The 19,562-nt window shown below is 37.9% G+C and overlaps 1 protein-coding gene across 5 annotated transcripts in view; it reads left to right on the top strand.

Annotated features, from left to right (window-relative positions):
* The window catches only part of TMEM232 (transmembrane protein 232), a 310,133-nt gene extending 303,575 nt beyond the window's left edge, over positions 1–6,558 (top strand). For 3 of the 5 annotated variants that reach the window (XM_058276997.1, XM_058277002.1, XM_071209324.1), the window contains 2 exons: positions 2,251–2,344; positions 5,835–6,558. In XM_058276997.1, the coding sequence (XP_058132980.1) occupies positions 2,251–2,344; positions 5,835–6,014 (274 nt within the window). In that variant the 3' untranslated portion in view covers positions 6,015–6,558. The remainder of the gene's footprint in view (positions 1–2,250; positions 2,345–5,834) is intronic. The other 2 variants (XM_058276991.2, XM_058277001.2) reach the window with 2 other exon arrangements.
* The last annotated feature ends 13,004 nt before the right edge of the window (positions 6,559–19,562 follow it).

Raw genomic sequence — 19,562 nt, 5'->3', positions numbered from 1 at the left:
AATATAGAAATTTCTCACGAGCTGTGACTCTTCTTAGGATCTTATTTGCACCTTCTATTTTGAACCTGCGTTCTATCCCTCAAAACCATTTTCTTTCACCATTTTATTGTCTATATATTCTGAAGCCCACAACCGTTTTCCCATAATAACCTTAATAGTACAGTTATTAAGTTGGCAGTCTGACACTAAGTCTCCACTAGTGTGGGGCTCAGCTTTGCACAGCCAACAATTTCACATGCTGATACTAAACAACCTACCACAGTTCCACCCTTAGTAGCACAGAGACCTTGCAGAAACCTTGAAGGCATAGCATATCTTAGATCACATTCACAGTCTTAGGCTTCCATTAGGATTTCTAGGGTTCTGGGGCTATGTGTGGGAATGAAAATTTTACCCCCTCTTCAGGCTTTCTTGAGCCCTTCAAATCCTACCATCTCATTTGCCACTGTTACCAGGCTGTGATATTTACATCTCCTAGGAGAAGTTTTCCTTGCTTTATTATTTTCTAAGACTCATCCTACATGTCATGCCCTATCTCAAAAATGCCCATTTTAGTAACCCAAGAAGGTTTATAGAAACTAGAAGCTAATATATGGTAGTCTGCACAGAGTATGTGCTTTATTTTAACAATGTAGAATCAAAATGCTTAAGAATGAATTATGGTCCAGGGTGCATAGCAATGTTTGGATATACTCATAGTGGAAACAATTAAAAACAACAGCTCGGGGGGTACTGGGTTCCTGGCCGGGGGGGCTCTGTCATGGTCCCTAGGGGAGCAGCGGCAGTCCCCCAGGTGCAACGGTAAGAACCAGGAAGGAATGAGGGTCCAACAGTGGGTTCCTGATACTAATGACTATGCTTGTGAGCCTATATGCCTTCAATAAGAACAAGGCCTAGAGCAGCTTTGTGCCTGGGAGTTTCCTCCTGACAGCCTTCATGTTACTCAAATGTGGCCAGTCTCGAAGCCAAACTCAGCATGTAGATGCAGTGCATTCCCCCCAGCGTGGGACATGACACCCGGGATGAGCCTCCCTGGCACCGAGGGATCACTACCAAATACCAGCTGAAGATGCAACTAGAAAATGACCTTGAATTAAAGGTTCAATGCAGATCAGCAGAATATCCCTGTCTACATATAATAACATGACTTTAAAATGCTGTTTGACCTAATGTAAGGGGGAAATGGAGAGGAGAAATGAGTTTATATGGCTATGAGTCTCTAAAAAAGAGTCTGGAGGTTGTCAGAAGGATTGCCCTTATGCACACCTGAGCAGAGTCTCAGAGACAGATAAAGTAGACACAACCCCAGGTATTGGTTCTTTTGAGGGCTAAAGAGACCCACGGGTTCTATGGTCATGGCAGATGGGGTTCACTGCCATGTCAGATGGCCCTTCTTTGGAGCTGGTGTTTCTGCGTGATGGAACTGGACTCAGATGGGATCTCTTTTCACAAGACTTTCCTGCTACTTCACTGGAATTGTAGTTGGTGTTGGGGTTTAAGATATATTTAAGGGATTTGAATCTCTGGACTGACAAAATGATAGCCAGGCCCTGAGCCTCAACAGACTTCAGCTCCTACACTCTGATTTATTGGACTTACCCCACTCAACTAACATGGAGTTGAAGAAGGTCAACCACCACACCATGGAGCCTAGAGTGCCTACAACTGAAAGCAGGAGGATTACATCCAGTATCCATGTGGAGTCTAAGCCTCCACTTGACATAGATGTGCAATGGACACAACCAATCCAATGTCCACAGAGAAAACGTGGCATTGGTGTGAGAAGGGTGGCCATGGTGGCTGCTGGGTGCTGGGAACAGGGGGGAAGAGATGAGATGGGGAGGCGTTTTCGGGACTTGGAGTTGTCCTGGGTGGTGCTTCACGGACAACTATGGGACATTGTGGATCCCCCCAGGGCCCACTGGATGGAACGTGGGAGAGTGTGGGCTATGATGTGGACCATTGACTATGAGGTGCAGTGATGCCCAAAGATGTACTTACCAGGTGCAATGGATGTGTCATGATGATGGGAGAGAGTGTTGCTGTGGGGGGAGTGGGGGGTGGGGGCAGTGGGGTTGAATGGGACTTCATATTTTTTGAATGTAATATTTTTAAAAAAATGAATAAAAGAAAAAAGAAAAAGAAAAATGTCAAAAAAAAAAAAAGAATGAATTAGGACTTACACATCTAACTCTGGAGAAGAGAAATGCCTATATCTAATATTGCATCTGTTTGTGTGCTCTTTTGAAGGAAACATCCATCTCTGTCAGAACTCCCCATGTTTCCATACCCAGATTTCTTCACCAGAGCAGATAAAGAGTTGGCAAGAATCATTGACCATCATGTAAGATTCATTTCCTTAAATTAGCTCGATAAGCATCGTTATTTAAAGGGACCTTGGATTAGCAAGTGTAGTTCTGAGAATGAAACATTAACATGTGGAATGTAAAAGTCTAACCATGATTGGGCATTGCCAAACTAAATTACAGCTTACTGTACTACCCATATGCCTCAGTGCTTTCTTTGGGTTACAGAAAATTTGGCCTTTTGTCATTTGTAAAAAATGAGTCTAATTCTGTTCTGTGAACCAGTAATGATTTCTTGGGACAAGAATCTGATATTTGAACATGGAGCACCAATTTCTTCTGCAATGAAGTTTTAATAACGGAACAATATCTTTTGACTCAATTTTCAGTGACCATTCTTTACCCTTGATAGATAAGAAAGACTGGTAGTCACCTTGTTCTTTGTATGAATTAAACTAGTAATGGCAATACAAGGCCATTCTCATAAGATAATACTTTAATCCACTGTCTACATTTAGTCAGTCATTTCATGTCAGAGTGAAAGTACTTGCTTTCCTGCTTTTTGCTTTTTTTTTTTTTTTTTAGATACATTCTGGGTCCAATTGCATATAGAATGTGTTTTAATTACTGTTATCATGAACCGTTGTATCATCCTTCAGATGTGACTATATTCCATGATTATTTTTCCCTTTACATTTAATTAGTGATCTTTTGAACAAAGGAAAAAGGATTATTTCATTTTCTGATTACAATAAATAGTTATTTACCACATAGCTAATATATAAGTCACCGTAGCAATAGTTATAAGTATTGAGGTTTGGAGACTAACTGTTACCCTGGAATCACAAAATGAGAGCTGTAGTATCGTTATGCTACTCACTAGTAAAGTTTTTGCTGAACCAGTATATCATATTTACAAACTATTATAAATAATTCCTAATGGTTCATAATTTGCATCATCTATATTTTACTATTCATTTCCATTTAATGTTCTAGAATAGATTACAAGAGATAGCCTTGGTCTGCCTAAGGCTAATTTCATAGGCAAAGGACAGTCATTCAAATTTCAGAGAAGGGGCCAGGAAATAGCTCCCAACAACCTTAACTTTTGCTCCTCTTTCCAAGGGTGTAGGTATTATCTAAGTAAGCACTGCATTCAAGCAGAGGTTAGAAAATTGCCTATATTGAAGTTAAAGAATGGAAAAGGAATCCTTTGTGTAAATGTGTTTGACAAAAAATAGGATTCGAATTGTGTGATATATGGCTAGCCTAATCCAGTAGTTAGTACTTGGTAAGTATTGCTTCTTAAAGGCTTTTGGAATTATGGATGTTTCTCTGAAGCTTCAGAAAAGCCTAAGAGCTGCCTTCTAGAGATAGTGCCTTCTAGGCTATTTTCATATTCCTTACTGCTTTTATACATGCTGTTTGGGAAGCCAAAGAATACTATTTTGTGACAGTTCTTAAGAATAAATTATCTGTTGATTTTGCACAATATAAAAAATAAAGCCATGAGGTACATTGACATTTCTCTTGTTAAGGTAGGTTAATTAGCTTTGTTTACAGATACTATCATTATTACACCAGCCACTACTTCTATTATAACATAAAATTGGTATTTATTAATCATTCAATATTATTATTTAGTTTATTTAATTCAAGGAAATGATAAAATTCACAGTTGGGTACCATAAAACTTGTAGACTAAACTAAATCATGAATTCCAGCCTGTGCCTGAATGTTCTCGATGTTTTGCCCCAATTTTTCAGATATTTCATGCAAAATTGTTTCTGAAAAACTAGTTATATTAGTAATAATTGAGTGTAGATAAGTGTAGATAATTGAGTGTAGTCTAAGGATAAGTGTAGGTAACTTGTATATTTATTATGTCTTTAAAATTTAACTGGGAATAAAAAACATGGATATTATTTATTATGCTTTAATTTTTAAATTTTACTCTAATATAAGTCTGATGACTTTTTTAAACTTTTATTGCCTTTGGAAAGACTGATTGATATGTTGCAGACAGTAAGGTTTAGTTATATTAATATCTATATATCCCAGATGACAAATATAGTCATGATGTACAGCACTGTTATATATCAATCCTATATTAATTGGTAGGTTTTTCAGTTCAGTCTGGTCATTTGTGTTTATGTATGGACTGAGGAATGGTGAAAGGGGTGGAGTTTATAGTGTCCTTAGGAGTTTCTAGCATTTCATGCCAGGAAATCATTCTGCCCTGAAATTTTTAGCCAGCTTTCAGAGGGCTCACCATCCCTTTTCACCATTTCCCTTATCCAAAGGTATTAGAGGGAGAAAAATTTACTCAATGATATTTGATTGATTTGCCACCATTACATCCAAGTTTAGCGCCCACATTCATTTTTAGGGCTCATTCCAGATTACCTGCTAGTGTCATGAATTAGCATGGTCAGTTGAGATGATTACCTTAGAAGTACTTTCACTGTTCAGCTGCAAAATAGGTATTTGTTAGTCTCATTAATTTCATTTTCAACCTCATATGGAATAGTATTACAAGTTTTTGCTTTTCACTTAAATTTGTATTTTCCGTGTTTGTTCTTTTTGGTTTTGGCTTTTCATTTATTATGATTCCTTCCTGTCATGTAAATACCAATTTGATGGAGTAAGAAAAATCCTTTAGGATATAGAAATGTAAATTCTATTATCTCTTTTTTTGAATGGTTTTCTATCTTTAAAAATGTAAAGAGGGAATTCTGTTTTTGTGGGGTTTATATCACATATCATTGGTATCACAAATATTTTTCCAGTGTTGTAGAATATAAAATGACCAAATAATGTCTGTGAAAAAAAAAAACTATGAGTAAACTTGATATGATCATTTGTAACTTGAAAAGCTAAATTAATTTTTTCATGGAATACCATGAAACTTCCTCCTTTTAAAATCCCTTATAAAAATACAAATCTGTAGTTGAATCACATTTCTTCTTTTAATATTTATTTATTTTTCTCCCCTTCCTCCTACCCACCCACCCCCCCCCCCCCATTGTCTGCTTCCTGTGTCCATTCACTGTGTGTTCTCCGGTGTCCACTTGTATTCTCATCAGGTGGCACTGGGGATCTGTGTCTCTTTTTGTTGCGTCATCTTGCTGTGCCGGCTCTCCATGTGTGGCGCTGCTCCTGGGCTGGCTGCAGTTTCATGAGGAGTGGCTCTCCTTTGCGCGGGGTCCACTCCTTGCACGGAGGGTACCCTTATGCGGGGGCATCCCTGCATGGGCCAGCATTCCTTGGGCACAGCAGCACTGCCTGTGGGCCAGCCCATCATGTGAATCAGGAGGCCTTGGGCATCGAACTCTTGGACCTCCTATATGTTAGGCAGACTCTCTATTTGTTGAGTCACACCCACTTCCCTGAATCACATTTTTAATGTCTTTAGTCTCATGCTATTTCAGGCAGTGATAAATCCTCAGAAATTGTCAGTTAATTGAAAATAGCAAAGAACCAGTTTGTATTCTACATATATCTAAATGATTATTTCTCATTTTTCAGTGGCAGGAAGAGCTAAAGATTCGACAGAGGGAAGATGATATGTGTGAGGCAGAAGAACTTAAAGCTAAAGAATTAAAGGAGAAAAATCGCTTCAGGGAAATTATGAAGAAAAGAGAAGAGAAACTACACAAGCAAACCAAACCCTATGAGCTTCCTCCTAGAACTGAAACAATTTCATAAGAAAATACCGAAAGAAATTGAGGTCTACACGCCAGTAATTCATTGTATGAAAAGAGACCAAGATACTTACACCCTAAGAAATTGTTCTTGTAATTAATTTGAGGTCAAGAAAGAAGTTGTTGTCATGGTGCAAGCTCCTTAATAGTTATACATTAGTCCTCATGTATTAGTTAGCTCTTAATAACATTTGAGTGAAGTGATTTCTCCAGTTAAAACTTTCAAAGAATATTGCTAGTGCTTTTCTAATTGACTCTTACCTTGGGATCACAAAGCTTACTTTACCAATGATTCTCAGCGTTGATATTCATTGAACAGTCTGATGGAAATCAACTGCAAATTATTAATGAACCACATCTAAGGATTATTTCTTGAAAACAAAACAATGAGCATCTGCTGATAGGCTTATGACAACTATTTTCAAATAAAGGAAGTTCTGGCATCTGCTTGGATTTGTGTTTTATAATCAAACTTTGCTGTACCAAACGCTATGTCAGAAGCTTGAATTTGATAAATTACTATATATAAATAAATGCAGAAGAACTAGTCATCTCAGAATGGCTTGTCTTTTAGCACATGACAGAGTATACTCTTCAGTGACAGTGATATTACTTGACCAGGTGAGTTTATGAGAACAGATTTGATGGTCTTAGAAGGTCAGTAGTAGTTATAGGAGAAATTAATCCAATCTTGAAATCATTTTAAAAATGGCATTTTGATTCATCAGTAGTTCTCAGTATACGAGTAAAAGTAATGGGTAGGGATTCCTATGTTGCTGGACATCTCTTGTTCTGAAAAATACAAATAATAGTCATGCCTCAATTTTGCACAGGTGGCCTGGTGATACTCAAGGGACTGTTGCTTTATTAGGGGTGTTAAACTCAAATGACTTCACAGGTGGAAAAAGTAAAATAACTGATGGGGGTTAGGGAACACATATTCCACCTAAAGAAAGTTCTCATCACTCTCTACTCAGCCAAATACTGCCATTCTGAAATGTATGTCCAGTGTCGTAGGATCATCCATTCTTTCAAGAAGAAGCCTAAAGTTAATAAGTTTCAAAATGTTTGCAACTAATTAAAAAAACACCCACATATTTGGAGCTTAAGGTGGACCTGCAGGCTACATGTTTATGACCTATTCTATGTAAATTTAAGGAATCATTTTTGAGATAACATATGGCAGAAAAATGGGGGTGGGGGAGTTTGCCTGTTTTGATTCTTTATATAGCCAATTAAAACTTCAGTTGCTCTTTCCAAACATTTTTATTTCATCGTCTCCTCATACAGAAAACGTTCAAGTTTCAGAATCTTCCTACACTCTTCTCCAAATACCTTCACCCATTTTACTTTCTTCACTTCCAAAATCTCTCCTATAAAAGACCACCCAGTCCCTTTGCTCCAAATGTTGTCCTTCCAAAACTTTGTTCTGTCAACTATCCACCAGTCCCCTCTAAACAGTTCCCAATCATTCACTTCTAAACCATGGAGTTTTCCATTTTCCATCATCCTTCCATCCAAACTGCTCTCCCATTAAGACCAATGTGACATCAGCATTGGTAAACTCAGACTCCCCTTTTAAATCATAATCCTTCCATTGATTTTGGGGAAGATGGAATCACTGAACTGTAGATTGTGGTGAAGGGAATGATGATCTAATTACTTCTTAGAAGATCATCAAAACTTAACTATTTTTAGCACCACCTCTATATAAACCTAGTGCCTTCAATTTCTGAGCTTTTTGTCTTTCTGAGACATGGATTAATCTACCCTATGGCCTCCCCATTGCTGCTATAGGTTCATTTGTTTTTCTCTAGTCTGCTTAGTTCATTCCCACATGTTTAACCAGCTATCTAACTTGCACAACTTCTTAGTGTTTCTAATTTGCTATGCTATTATCTTTTTTCATTAAGGGTCCGTGCCTTAAAAAAAAAAATCCCATTACTGTCATCTTGGTGCCAATATAGAAGGGATATATATATATATACAGAGAAAGAATTGATCAGTGAGAATTTCCACCTTTTATTCTTAACATAGTCTCTAAAATTCCTTTTTCTTGAATTCGTCTTTAAAATTCTTACAATGTGGCCCCACACAACTCTCCTGATTTTCCTTCCATGTTTCTGATTCTTCCTGGAATATTGGCAAAGATTGGGGCTTGCACTTGTGGACTGATATTCCAACTAGGCTTCCTGCTAGCTAACAGTCATTGGGCAGGTTACTTAACCTACTTCAAGTGCAGTTTTCAGTCAGTGGCTTACCAGGAAACTGGAAATACATCAATCGTTTTAACATAATTTAATATAGGGATCGTTTTAAAAGGTGTCAGCTAAATGGAAAAATGAATAGGAATGTAGAGACAATACAGAAATAATAACTTCAGGAAACCGCCACCACCCCTCAGGATAGGGGATCAAAGAAAAGGGGTTTGAAATAGTAGAGCCTAGAAGCTTGGAGGAGGTACCCCCAGAGAGGCACTCAGACTTCTGATGGGGAGGCAGTGTCCAGCTGGTGCTGGTACCTCTTAGGAAGCTGGTGAAGCTGGTCTGGAAGTATAGAAATAAAAAAAGGAAAGTGTAACAAATTGTTGCTGAAACCATAATGCCAGGAACAACAAGAAAACAGGAAGAATCAAGTTCTTTCTTTTCCACCATCCTTGACTTCTTCCTCTTGTGATCTCTATTCCCAGCATCACAAAGCAAAGAAAAGAAGGGGGGTTTGGAGCTAAAAGACACGAGCTAATTAACCAGAAAAATGTTTGTTTAGCTCAATGCCTAGCATATTAAACTACACAATAACAGTGAATTTGCCCATCATTTTCCCTGCATCTAGGCTGCCTTTTCTACATTTTCATCTAGGTATCCATGGTGTCTTAAAGCTACATATCCCAGAAAAACACGTTCTTAAACACAATCCATTCTTGTGGGTTTGAATCCCTTATAAATAGGACCTTTTGGTGACCTTATTTCAGTTAAGGTGTGGCCGACTGAATGGGTATGGGTCTTAGTCCTATTACAGAAGGCCTTACAGGGAAGCCCACGGAAAGAGAGCAGCCAGAAGCTGGAAGTCAGTGGAACCAAGAAGCCAGGGGAGGCAGCCATGTGCACTGTCATGTGATAGAAAAGCCAAGGACCAAGGGTCACCAGCAGCCAGCCCCAGAACACCACAGTCTTCTGGAAGAAAGTATCACCTTGATGAGTGATGCCTTGATTTTGGACTTCTAGCCTTAAAACCATGAGCCAATAAATTCCTATTGTTTAAGTCAACCCATTGCATGGTATTGATTTAGAAGTCAGGAAACTAGAACAGTGTCCCTGGACAAAAAAAAAAGTTAAGATGGCAGTATCACCTTTTAATTTAATATAAATGGTTTTAACAAATCTTTGTATTTAATGTAAATGGCTTAACAAGAATCTTTCATTATAATGTATCTTTATAACTAATCCTTAATTCTTTCAGTAAGCACTTAATTTAAAACAATTTCAACATGAGTTCTTTGTGATTTATCCTTAATATTAACCTTGCTTCAAATTTCACAAAGTGTTTTGTGAGGCTTAGGCTGGGTTGGCCACCAGGTGGTTTTTTCAGCTACTCTCATGTTGTTCCACTTATATTTTTTCTGTCTTGATTACTTATATCCTAGGTCATTCCCCTTTAAATTGGTAAAAGGGAGAAAGAGAGAAAAAATAGTCCATTTGTATTTATCCTCCATAGCCTTATTTTCTTATTGATCTTTAAATGCCTCTACTATTAGGAATTGTTCACCTGTCTTAGGTCTACGTTTCTTTCTAAAACTTGTTTCCATGCTACTTTAACCCCTATGTTTACTTTTATTTTAAAAGAACTGACCTAGATCTTCCCAAGATTATTTATTATAGATTTTCTTCAAGTTTCTCTTAGTAACCACCAAAGCAACTCCTTTTACACACAAACTGCCTTATAGACCTTTTACCTTATTGACAATAAAATATTTATATAAAACTTGACTGATTTCACTAGGGGGTTGTAAATTAAAAGACATATGTTAAGGGAAAAAAGAGGAGAAAAAGATAAATAGTAAATTCTGAATAATATAAGCATAGAAATAACCTTTTTTCTTAGTGCAGTAAGGAAAAGGCAAACCGAAGATTCACAGAAGTTTAGGGGGCATATCAAGGAGAATTTTAAGGAAGAAAATAGCTTCCTAAAAATCTTTACTCTGATGTTAATGGGTGGATGTTTGGGTGAAAGAGACAGGCAGAAATAATAGCAATTAAAAATAACTAATATAAACCACTTTGTAAAACATGTGGTAACGTTTAGCAATTGTAATTCAATGATTGATTAGACTCCCTCCTACAAGTAAACAGAAGACTAGAATAAAAGACTGTAACTATCTACTAGTTGATTTTTAAATGTCCTTTGTCACTGCTTGATTTTTGAGTTTTTCATATCAACATATTTAAACAAAGTTGCAGCTTATCACCAAAACATTCTTTAATTGCTTAAAATCCATGAAGTGGCAAATACAGGTTTTTTTCCCCCTCTCATATACCACAATAACTATACCACTATGTCCGTACCACATGGTTCTATAACAGGATATCAATGGCACACTGACATTTTAGACTGGTTGATTCTTTACTTTGTGTGCCTGGGGGGGCTGGGGAGAGGGCTGTCCTATATGTTAAAAGCTATTTTTTTTTTAAGATTTATATTTTATTTATTTCTTTCCCCTTCCCCCCGCCCCCAGTTGTATGCTCTCTGTGACCATTCGCTGTGTGTTCTTCTGTGACCGCTTCTATCTTTATCAGGAGCACCAGGAATCTGTATCTCTTTTTGTTGCGTCATCTTGCTGTGTCAGCTCTCTGTGTGTGCGGTGCCATTCCTGGGCAGGTTGCACATCCTTTCGCGCTGGGCAGCTCTCCTTATGGGGCGCACTCCTTGCGCGTGGGTCTCCCCTATGCGGGGGACACCCCTGTGTGGCACAGCACTCCTTGTGCCCGTCAGCACTGCACATGGGCCAGCTCCACACGGGTCAAGGAGGCCAGGGGTTTGAACCGCAACCTCCCATGTGGTAGACGGACGCCCTAACCACTGGGCCAAGTCCACTTCCCTGTTATAAGCTATTTATCAGCATCCCTGGCCTCTGTCCATTAGATACTGCAGAAGTGCTCCTCTTCCCCACCAGTTGTGACAATAAAGATGTTGCCAAATGTATCCTGGGGAACAAAATTGCCCCTGTTTGAAAAACACTGTTAAATAGTTTCACTGAACTTGACTTCCACATTTTAAGGTTAGCTGCTAGGAAATTACTTTCTGTTTCTTTCTGATTTTGTCCAACTGCTCACACACTGAGGTTTCCCTTTTGGTCAACCAGGAACTTAAAATCATTATAGGTCTCATGAAACCTTTTTTTTTTTAGGATTTATTTTATTTATTTTTCTTGTCGTCGTCCCCCCCCCCCCCCCCCCCCGCCCTGTTGTTTGTTCTCTGTGTCCATTCGCTGCATGTTCTTCTGTGTCTTCTTGTATTCTTGGTGGCACTGGGAATCTGTGTCTCTTTTTTGATGCATCATCTTGCTATGTCAGTTCTCCGTGTGTGCAGCACCACTCCTGGGTGGGCTGTGCTTTTTCACATGAGATGGCTCAATGAGGGGCACGTTCCTTGCGTGTGGCAGTGCTGCCCGTGGGCCAGCTTACCACACAGGCCAGGAGGCCCTGGGCGCAAACCCTGGATCTCCCATATGGTAGACAGTTGCTCTATCAGTTGAGCCATGTCCACTTCCCTCATGAAAACTTTTCATCCTCTCACTCCCATTTGCTGAAAGTGAGAACTTGAATAAGAGCACCCCTGTCATAGTTAGGCTATTGTGTCAACTCAGCCAGGTAACTGTGCCCAGTTGTTTGGTCAAGCAAGCACTGGGCAAACTGTAATACAAGGGTATTTATGGACTTTAGTCATCATTGACTTTACTGCAGTGGTAAATCATAGATAGCTGATTACAATTGCATTAATCAGGGAGATTGCCATTAGCAATGATGCTTTATCCAATCAGTTGAATGTCTTAAAAGAGTAAGTGATTCCAGCATTGAGTGAGAATTTCCCAGCTCATCTTTGGACAGCCAGCATCTCCCAGAACCTTCTTTGTACTTTCATTGGAACCCCTGGTTGCAGCATGTCTGAGGAACCTGGACATGTGCATCCCCATGGCTGCTTGAGAGACTCATAAAGTCGCATACTGTTGACAGATATCTCTTGTTGATTCTGTTTCCCTAGAGAACCCTCATAATACAGTCCCTATTTGCTTTACATGTGATTAATAGATGGCATTTTTCACCTCGCCTGTGGTCTAAATACAGATGAAGGTAGGGAGTCATGAAACATGCTCTACCAATGCCTGGACAGAAAAGACATGTCTAGTAATAAATTCAGCCCACACTGTACTCCTCAGCCTTAGGTTGGCCACTTGAGACTTAAAATATTTGTAAGGATCCTTAAACTAATTCTTGCTATTTTCTCTGGCATACAGAATGTGTTTGGAAACTTAGAGCAAAACTCATTTTAAATATCATCTTCCATAACATAAATTCATGTATTTATATAGTTTTGCAAATTCTGTTGATGATTTGGTTACTTTTGAGCAACATGCATTTTTCATGTGACATAGATTTCAAGGATAATTTGGCTTTAATGTTGTTCAAACTCACTTTTCCCTCCAATCATTCCAGTTAAGGGACCTATTTACATAATACCTAGTACCTTGTTATTTTTTTATTCCTGCCTTCTTGGAAAGCCAAAAATAAAAAGGATCACATTTCCAAAGCATAATTTAGTTGGAGGATCTTAGTGGTATCGACATTTCCAATTAAATTACCCAAATTTATTCTATTTTAGAAAAGGGATACCTTCTTTTATGAATTAATGAATAGGGTAGAATTATTTCAATTATTTCAAAACTTGCACTATAGACGTAACTTCTTACACATAGCTATTGGCAATCCAATAATGCTTTTAATGTTTAGATTTGTTCTCAAGTCTCTTTGTATGGAAATACATAATCATTTCATTAGAAATTTGAATTTGGGTAAGACCTAAATTCTCAAGAATACAGACCTTAGGTAGCTTCCTAGTAGTCCCAGTCAAAATGAAAGCCAAATAAAAAAGGTACAATGGTGAGAAATGGCATTAGAATAGTTTTTCAATGAAGTTAAACCATCATTAATTATTCCCCATTCCTGATGTTGGGAGCAGGGTAAAAATAAACCTAATATCAGTTACCTTTTAATTACCAAATGATGTTTGAAGCCCCTCAAAAAGGAACTTGAGGGTGGCAACCTTGGCCCAGTGGTTAGAGCGTCCGTCTACCACATGGGAGGTCCGTGGTTCAAACCCCGGGCCTCCTTGACCCGTGTGCAGCTGGCCCATGCGCAGTGCTGATGCGCGCAAGGAGTGCCCTGCCACGCAGGGTGTCCCCCGCGTAGGGGAGCCCCATGCGCAAGGAGTGCACCCCTAAGGAGAGCCGCCCAGCGCGAAAGAAAGTGCAGCCTGCCCAGGAATGGTGCTGCACACACGGAAAGCTGACACAACAAGATGATGCAACAAAAAGAAACACAGATTTCCATGTCGCTGACAACAACAAAAGCAGATGAAGAAGACACAGCAAATAGACACAGAGAACAGACAACTGGGGTGGGGGGAAGGAGAGAAATAAATAAATAAATCTTTAAATAAATAAAAAAAAGAACTTGAAAGCCAATTACAGTTCTTGGAGCCAACACAGAATTCTCACACATGTGAATTGGAAGATAATAGTGAATGAAAGAGCTCCTGCAAAGTTAGAGCTAGAATAAGATCTTCAAATTCATAATCTAATACTCTCATTTTCTGTATGAGAAAACAAAACTTTCAGTCCACCAAACTAAATGTACGATAGTCATTAGCTCACTCAATGCAACAAAACTGTTGAAGTGAACAGGCTTTTTGAGATTACCATGCTAATACATTGTTATAAGTAAAGGCTCATGAGCTCTTAAGCATACGACACTCTCTCCGATAATTAGTGAAATATCAGAAATATTTTCCAGGCCCACCTTGGAGGTCTGCCTATCATATCATAGTACCATTTGAGGCTCTCTCCATCCAAAGATATAAAGCCATTTATGAATATATACTAAAAACATAGATGTAAAGCTAGAAGTTTTGAGGATGAATTGATGGTACAAATTTAGGTTAAGCTTTCTTCTTACTAATCATTCCATAATAAATAATCAGATGCTGCACCATATTCATCTCCTTCTACAATTATGATTAAAAGAGTTTGAGAAGAATCTATTGTATCTGGGAAGCAGAAGAGTATCCAATGGGAAAAATCTGAAGCTCTAACATTTCTGTGTCCTGGGGGAGATATGCAATTTAGGCAAATGGAGGATTTTTGTCTATTCCTTGATTTTATTTCATTGACAAGTTTCATTAGTCATCAAGCTTCAGGTTTGTTTGTTTTTTTTAACAAATCAGTTTTATGGATACATCTTTTTTTTTTCTTTTTTTAAATTCATTTAAAAAAAAATATTCAAAAAATAGGAGGCCCCCATTCACCCCCACCCCCCCAAGGATACATCTTAATAAAGCATGCAATTTATCCAAAGTGTACAATCAGGGGTATTTGCTATAATTACATAGTTGTGCATTCATCACTTAAGTCATTATTAGAAAATTTTCATTATTTCAATGATAATGAAAAAACAGACAGACAAAAAAATGAGAAAATTCCTCACCTCTCAATCTCTCTATGCTTCCCCCATTGTACATAGTTGCTGTTTCTGGCTATTCTACCCAAGGTGTATAATCAATGGCTTTCAATATAATCACAGTGTTGTACATTCATCTTCTCAAACATTTTAGAACAATTTCATTACTCCAAAAAGAAAGACTTCACACCCCTTAGCATTCCTTCCTCAGACCTACATAACCACTAATCTTATTTCATCTTTATAAATCAATTTATATTTACATTTTACATAAATGGAATCATACAATATGTAATACTGTGTCTAGTCTCCTTCACTTACTATAATGTTTGTTTCTTGGTCTGATATTAACATTTTGTAGGATTAACTTACATTTGTTCATCTTCAAAGAAAAATGGTATATATGCAATTCTACCCATATTCATATTTCACATAATATATTTATACTTCGCATAATATATTTAGTTCATAATAGCACCATCACACAGTATTTGTCCTTTTGTGTCTGACTTGCTTCACTCAGTATGATGTCCACCAGGTTCATCCATGTTGTTATATGTTTCACAAATTCATTTCTTTGTACCACTGCATAACATCCCATTGTGCTTATACTCCACAATTTGTTTATCCATTCATCAGTTGATGGACACCTGGGTTGTTCCCAAATTTTGGCTATTGTGAATAATGCTGCTGTGAACATTGGTGTGCAGACATCTGTTCGTATCACTGTTCACAGTTATTCTGGCTACATACCTTGCAGTGGTATAGCTGGGTTCCGTGGCAAGTCTATATTCCACTTCCTTAGGAACTGCCAAATAGTCCTCCACAGTGTCTGTACCATTCTATATTCCCACCAACAGTGAATAAGCATTCCTATCTCTACATATCCTCTCCAATAGATTCAATGCAATCCTAATAAAAATCCCAACAGCCTTTTTCTGCAGAAATTGAAAAGCCAATAATCAAATTTATTTAGAAGGGTAAGGGAACTTGAATAGACAAAAATGTCTTTAAAAAGAAGAACAAAGTTAGAGGGCACACACTTCCTGACTTTAAAACATATTACTTAGCTACAGTGGTAAAAACAGCATGGTACTGGCATAAAGACAGAAAGATTGGCCAATGGAACGAAATTGAGAACTCAGAAATTGATCCTTACATCTATAGCCAAGTCATTTTTCACAAGGCTGTTAAGCCCACCCTGCTGGGCCAGAACAGTGTTCAACAAATAGCGCTGGGAGAATTGGATATCCATATCCAAAAGGAAGAAAGAGGTCCCCTAATTACACCTTATGCAAAAATTAACTCAAAATGAATCAAGGACTTAAATATTAAAAAATAACTATAAAACTCCTAGAAGGAAATGTAGGAAAATATCTTCAAGATCTTGTGTTAGGCTGTAGTTTCTTAAACCTTACAGCCAAAGTGTGAGCAACAAAAGTAAAAATAGATAAATGTGACCTCCTCAAACTTCAACACTTTGACACCTCAGTGGATTTTGACAAAAGGGTGAAAAGACAGCCGACTCAATAGAAGAAAATATTTGGCAACCACATATCTGATAAGGGTTTAATATCTATGCTATATAAGGAGATCATTCAATTCAACAATAAAAAGACAAAGTATCCAATTTAAAAATGGGCAAAAGACTTGAAAAAACAAATATCCAAAGAAGAAATAGAAATGGTGAAGAAACACAATGAAAAAATGTTCAACATCACTGGCAATGAGGAAAACGCAAATCAAAACCACATGAGATATCATGTCACACCTATTAGACTGGCTGCTATTGAAAGGTTGGAAAACTGTAAAAGCTTCAGTTTCTTTAAAACATTTTTTGTAATTGTTGCAGTTAGAGCTAAGATCCAAATAAGTTAAAGCCAAACCTTGAATTCTATCTCAGGAGTTTCAGGATTCCTACTCATATCTATACCATTTCTCAATCAGTATAATACTGGTAATATTTAGCACTTTCTACCTCATAAGAACAGTGATGGTTTTATTAAGAAGGTGCCTGAGAAAAGAGACTGTGTTATCAACAACAAGCTTGTAGATGCAACCTTGTCTGTGCCTCTGGGCTTGGAGACATATATTTGAGAAGTGAACTAGATATTACAACGTAGTTTACTCAAGCTATCTTGTCTTGTGTTACTTATTCAATACTGTATTTTGCTCGGAATCTACAACAGTGCCTAGCACATAGCAAGTCTCAATTCATATTTCTGGAATTATTACACAAATGGTATGAGTGGATGAATGGATGATATTAATGAGTGCTTAGGATCCTTTTCTTTTCTTTTCTTTTCTTTTCTTTTCTTTTCTTTTCTTTTCTTTTCTTTTCTTTTCTTTCTTTTCTTTTCTTTTCTTTTCTTTTCTTTTCTTTTCTTTTCTTTTTTTTTCTTTTCTTTTCTTTTCTTTTCTTTTTTCTAGGTAATGAGGCCAGGGATTGAACCAAGGATCTCATATATGAGAAGATGTCACTCAACCACTGAGCCATGTCAGATTCCCAACGTTGTTTTTTTCCATTTGTTTTGCTTGTTGTTTGTTTTTCCAGGAGGCACTGGGAACCAAACCCAGAACCTCTCATTAGGAGGTGGGTGCTCAACTGCTTGAGCCACACATGCTCATATATAAAATTAAAAACTTGTCTTTAGAGAAGTTGATACCTTTATGTTATTCATTAGAGTAGTTTCTTCCTACCATGCATTGCAGTGCTGGGAATACAATGGTGAGCAAGTCAGAGTCCTGCCCTCAGAGAGCTTGCCCTCTGCTCAGGGGTTTGGATTTCTGTTATGAATTCAAAGCACTTGAGTATCATATATTGCATATCTGAAACAAAATATAGTTTAGCCCCATTGTGACTGACATCAAAACACATAACCATGGATATGTGGCATTGTTTCTAAACCATCAGTTTAAAGATAAAAATACACAGTTTATAAAAGTGTTTAATGTGAACCCTGGAACCAAACTGCCTGAGTTTGAATCTTGACTCTGCCATCACTGCCATAGTGACTTTAATCAAGTCACTTAATCTCTTTGGGTCTTACATTCTTCCTTTATAACATGGGAATAAGAGTAGTATCTACCTCATAGGATTGTCATTAAGAGTGAAGGGCTCTTGAGGGCTCTAGAGACATCTAGAAATGATAAGCAGGGCAGACAGTTCAGGAATTCAGCACCTTGTCAGTGGAATTTATGCTCCCCAGTGTAATAGAGTTAGACTCTGGGTTCTCTACACAGGGCTCTTCTGCCCCTTTTATTTGAGCCTATAATTAACACTATACCTGATAAATATATGTCCCAGAGACTTAAATCTTTGATTCGTCCATGTGCCAGTTAAGCCCTGAATTTCAACGAGTTGCAGCACCTAATCTCCAGTCTATTGGACTCACCCAGTACAACTAAAAAGGAGATGATGACGACAACATCCATCCAAAGGAACAGAGAGTGTCTACAACTGCAAGCAAGATAGCTCCATCCGTCTGTCCCATTGGATCTAATCCCGCTAGCAGAGTGGGCATCACCATCCCCAAATCCTCAAGATTGGGGAATGAACAATGGGCTAAAGTAGGCTTATTATTATTTTTACTAGACCAATTATTATTCTAGCAATGGAAGAACTTTTGTCATTGACATAAAGATAATGGCCTCCAGAGGTTCTAAGGGATGGGAGAGGGAAGAATAGGTATAATATGGGGGCATTTTTGTGACTTTGGATTTTTTCTGCATGATATTGCTGTGACAGATACAGGCCATTGTATATTTTGTCATAACTTACAAAACTGTACAGGAGAGAGTGTAAACTATAATGTATACTGTAATTCATGGTTAGTAGAAATGCTTCAATATGTGTTCATCAATTGTAACAAATGTACTACGCTAATGAAGGATGTCACTGATGTGGGAAAGTGTGGAAGGGGGAGGGAGTGGGGCATATGGAAATTCCTTATATTTTTTATGTAACATTTATGTAATCTAAAACTTCTTTAAAAAGAAAATAAAATTAATTAACAAAATTTTTTTAAAACCTTAAGAAGCTCTTGAGATAAGGAGAAAAATAAACTCAATAAACTGGTGTGGAATTTTTTAAAAAGTGACTATGTGATGTAAAGCACTTAGGAAAGAGGTTGGCACACAGTAAGTCCTCCAAAATGTTAGCCATTACTTTAGCCTCCAAATTTAAAATATCATATTTCCCAGTCACAGCAAATGGGACAATTATAGAGGAAATAAAAGGGACAATAAGACTGGCTCATGGGTAACAGCTCCCTCAGAGAGATACTTCACTATCTACCCTTCCCCAGATCCAGCCTTGCATGGAACCACCTTCTGAGGTCTTACACATCCTTTGACTCTGCTTTTTGGATCTGACATTCCAACAATATCACTTTAATTGTTCCATTCAGTAGTGAAAAGTAATGGGAATGTCATGCAAGTCTGTGTCTATGTATAAAACAAGTAAATAAAAATATTATATAATTTCAGATAGGGACAAGTGAGGAGTAAAAATAACAGGGGAAGGTGATACCAATGTGGGCAGGTCTGCTGTAGATGGAGTCACCAGGGATGCTCACTCCAAGGACTTGGGCAAACATCTGGAATGAAGTGAGAGAGTGAGTCCTTTGCCCTTGAGGGGACAGAGCATTCCAGGCAGTGTTCACAGCAAGTGAAAAATCCCTGTGGCAGCCATTTGTGCTTTTTTACTAAGTTCTTCTGCTTCTTCCTCCTTCTAGATACATAGTAGCATTGTACTTTCTAGCCCAATGTGGTGGGTCATCTCACTAGTTATGGCAATGAATTGTGAATGCAAAGAGTGTGTC

This window comes from Dasypus novemcinctus, chromosome 2 (assembly GCF_030445035.2).
Source record: "Dasypus novemcinctus isolate mDasNov1 chromosome 2, mDasNov1.1.hap2, whole genome shotgun sequence".
Lineage (NCBI taxonomy): Eukaryota > Metazoa > Chordata > Mammalia > Cingulata > Dasypodidae > Dasypus > Dasypus novemcinctus.
Note: the sequence above shows the minus strand (reverse complement) of the source record. Positions and strands in the feature narration are given on the sequence as shown.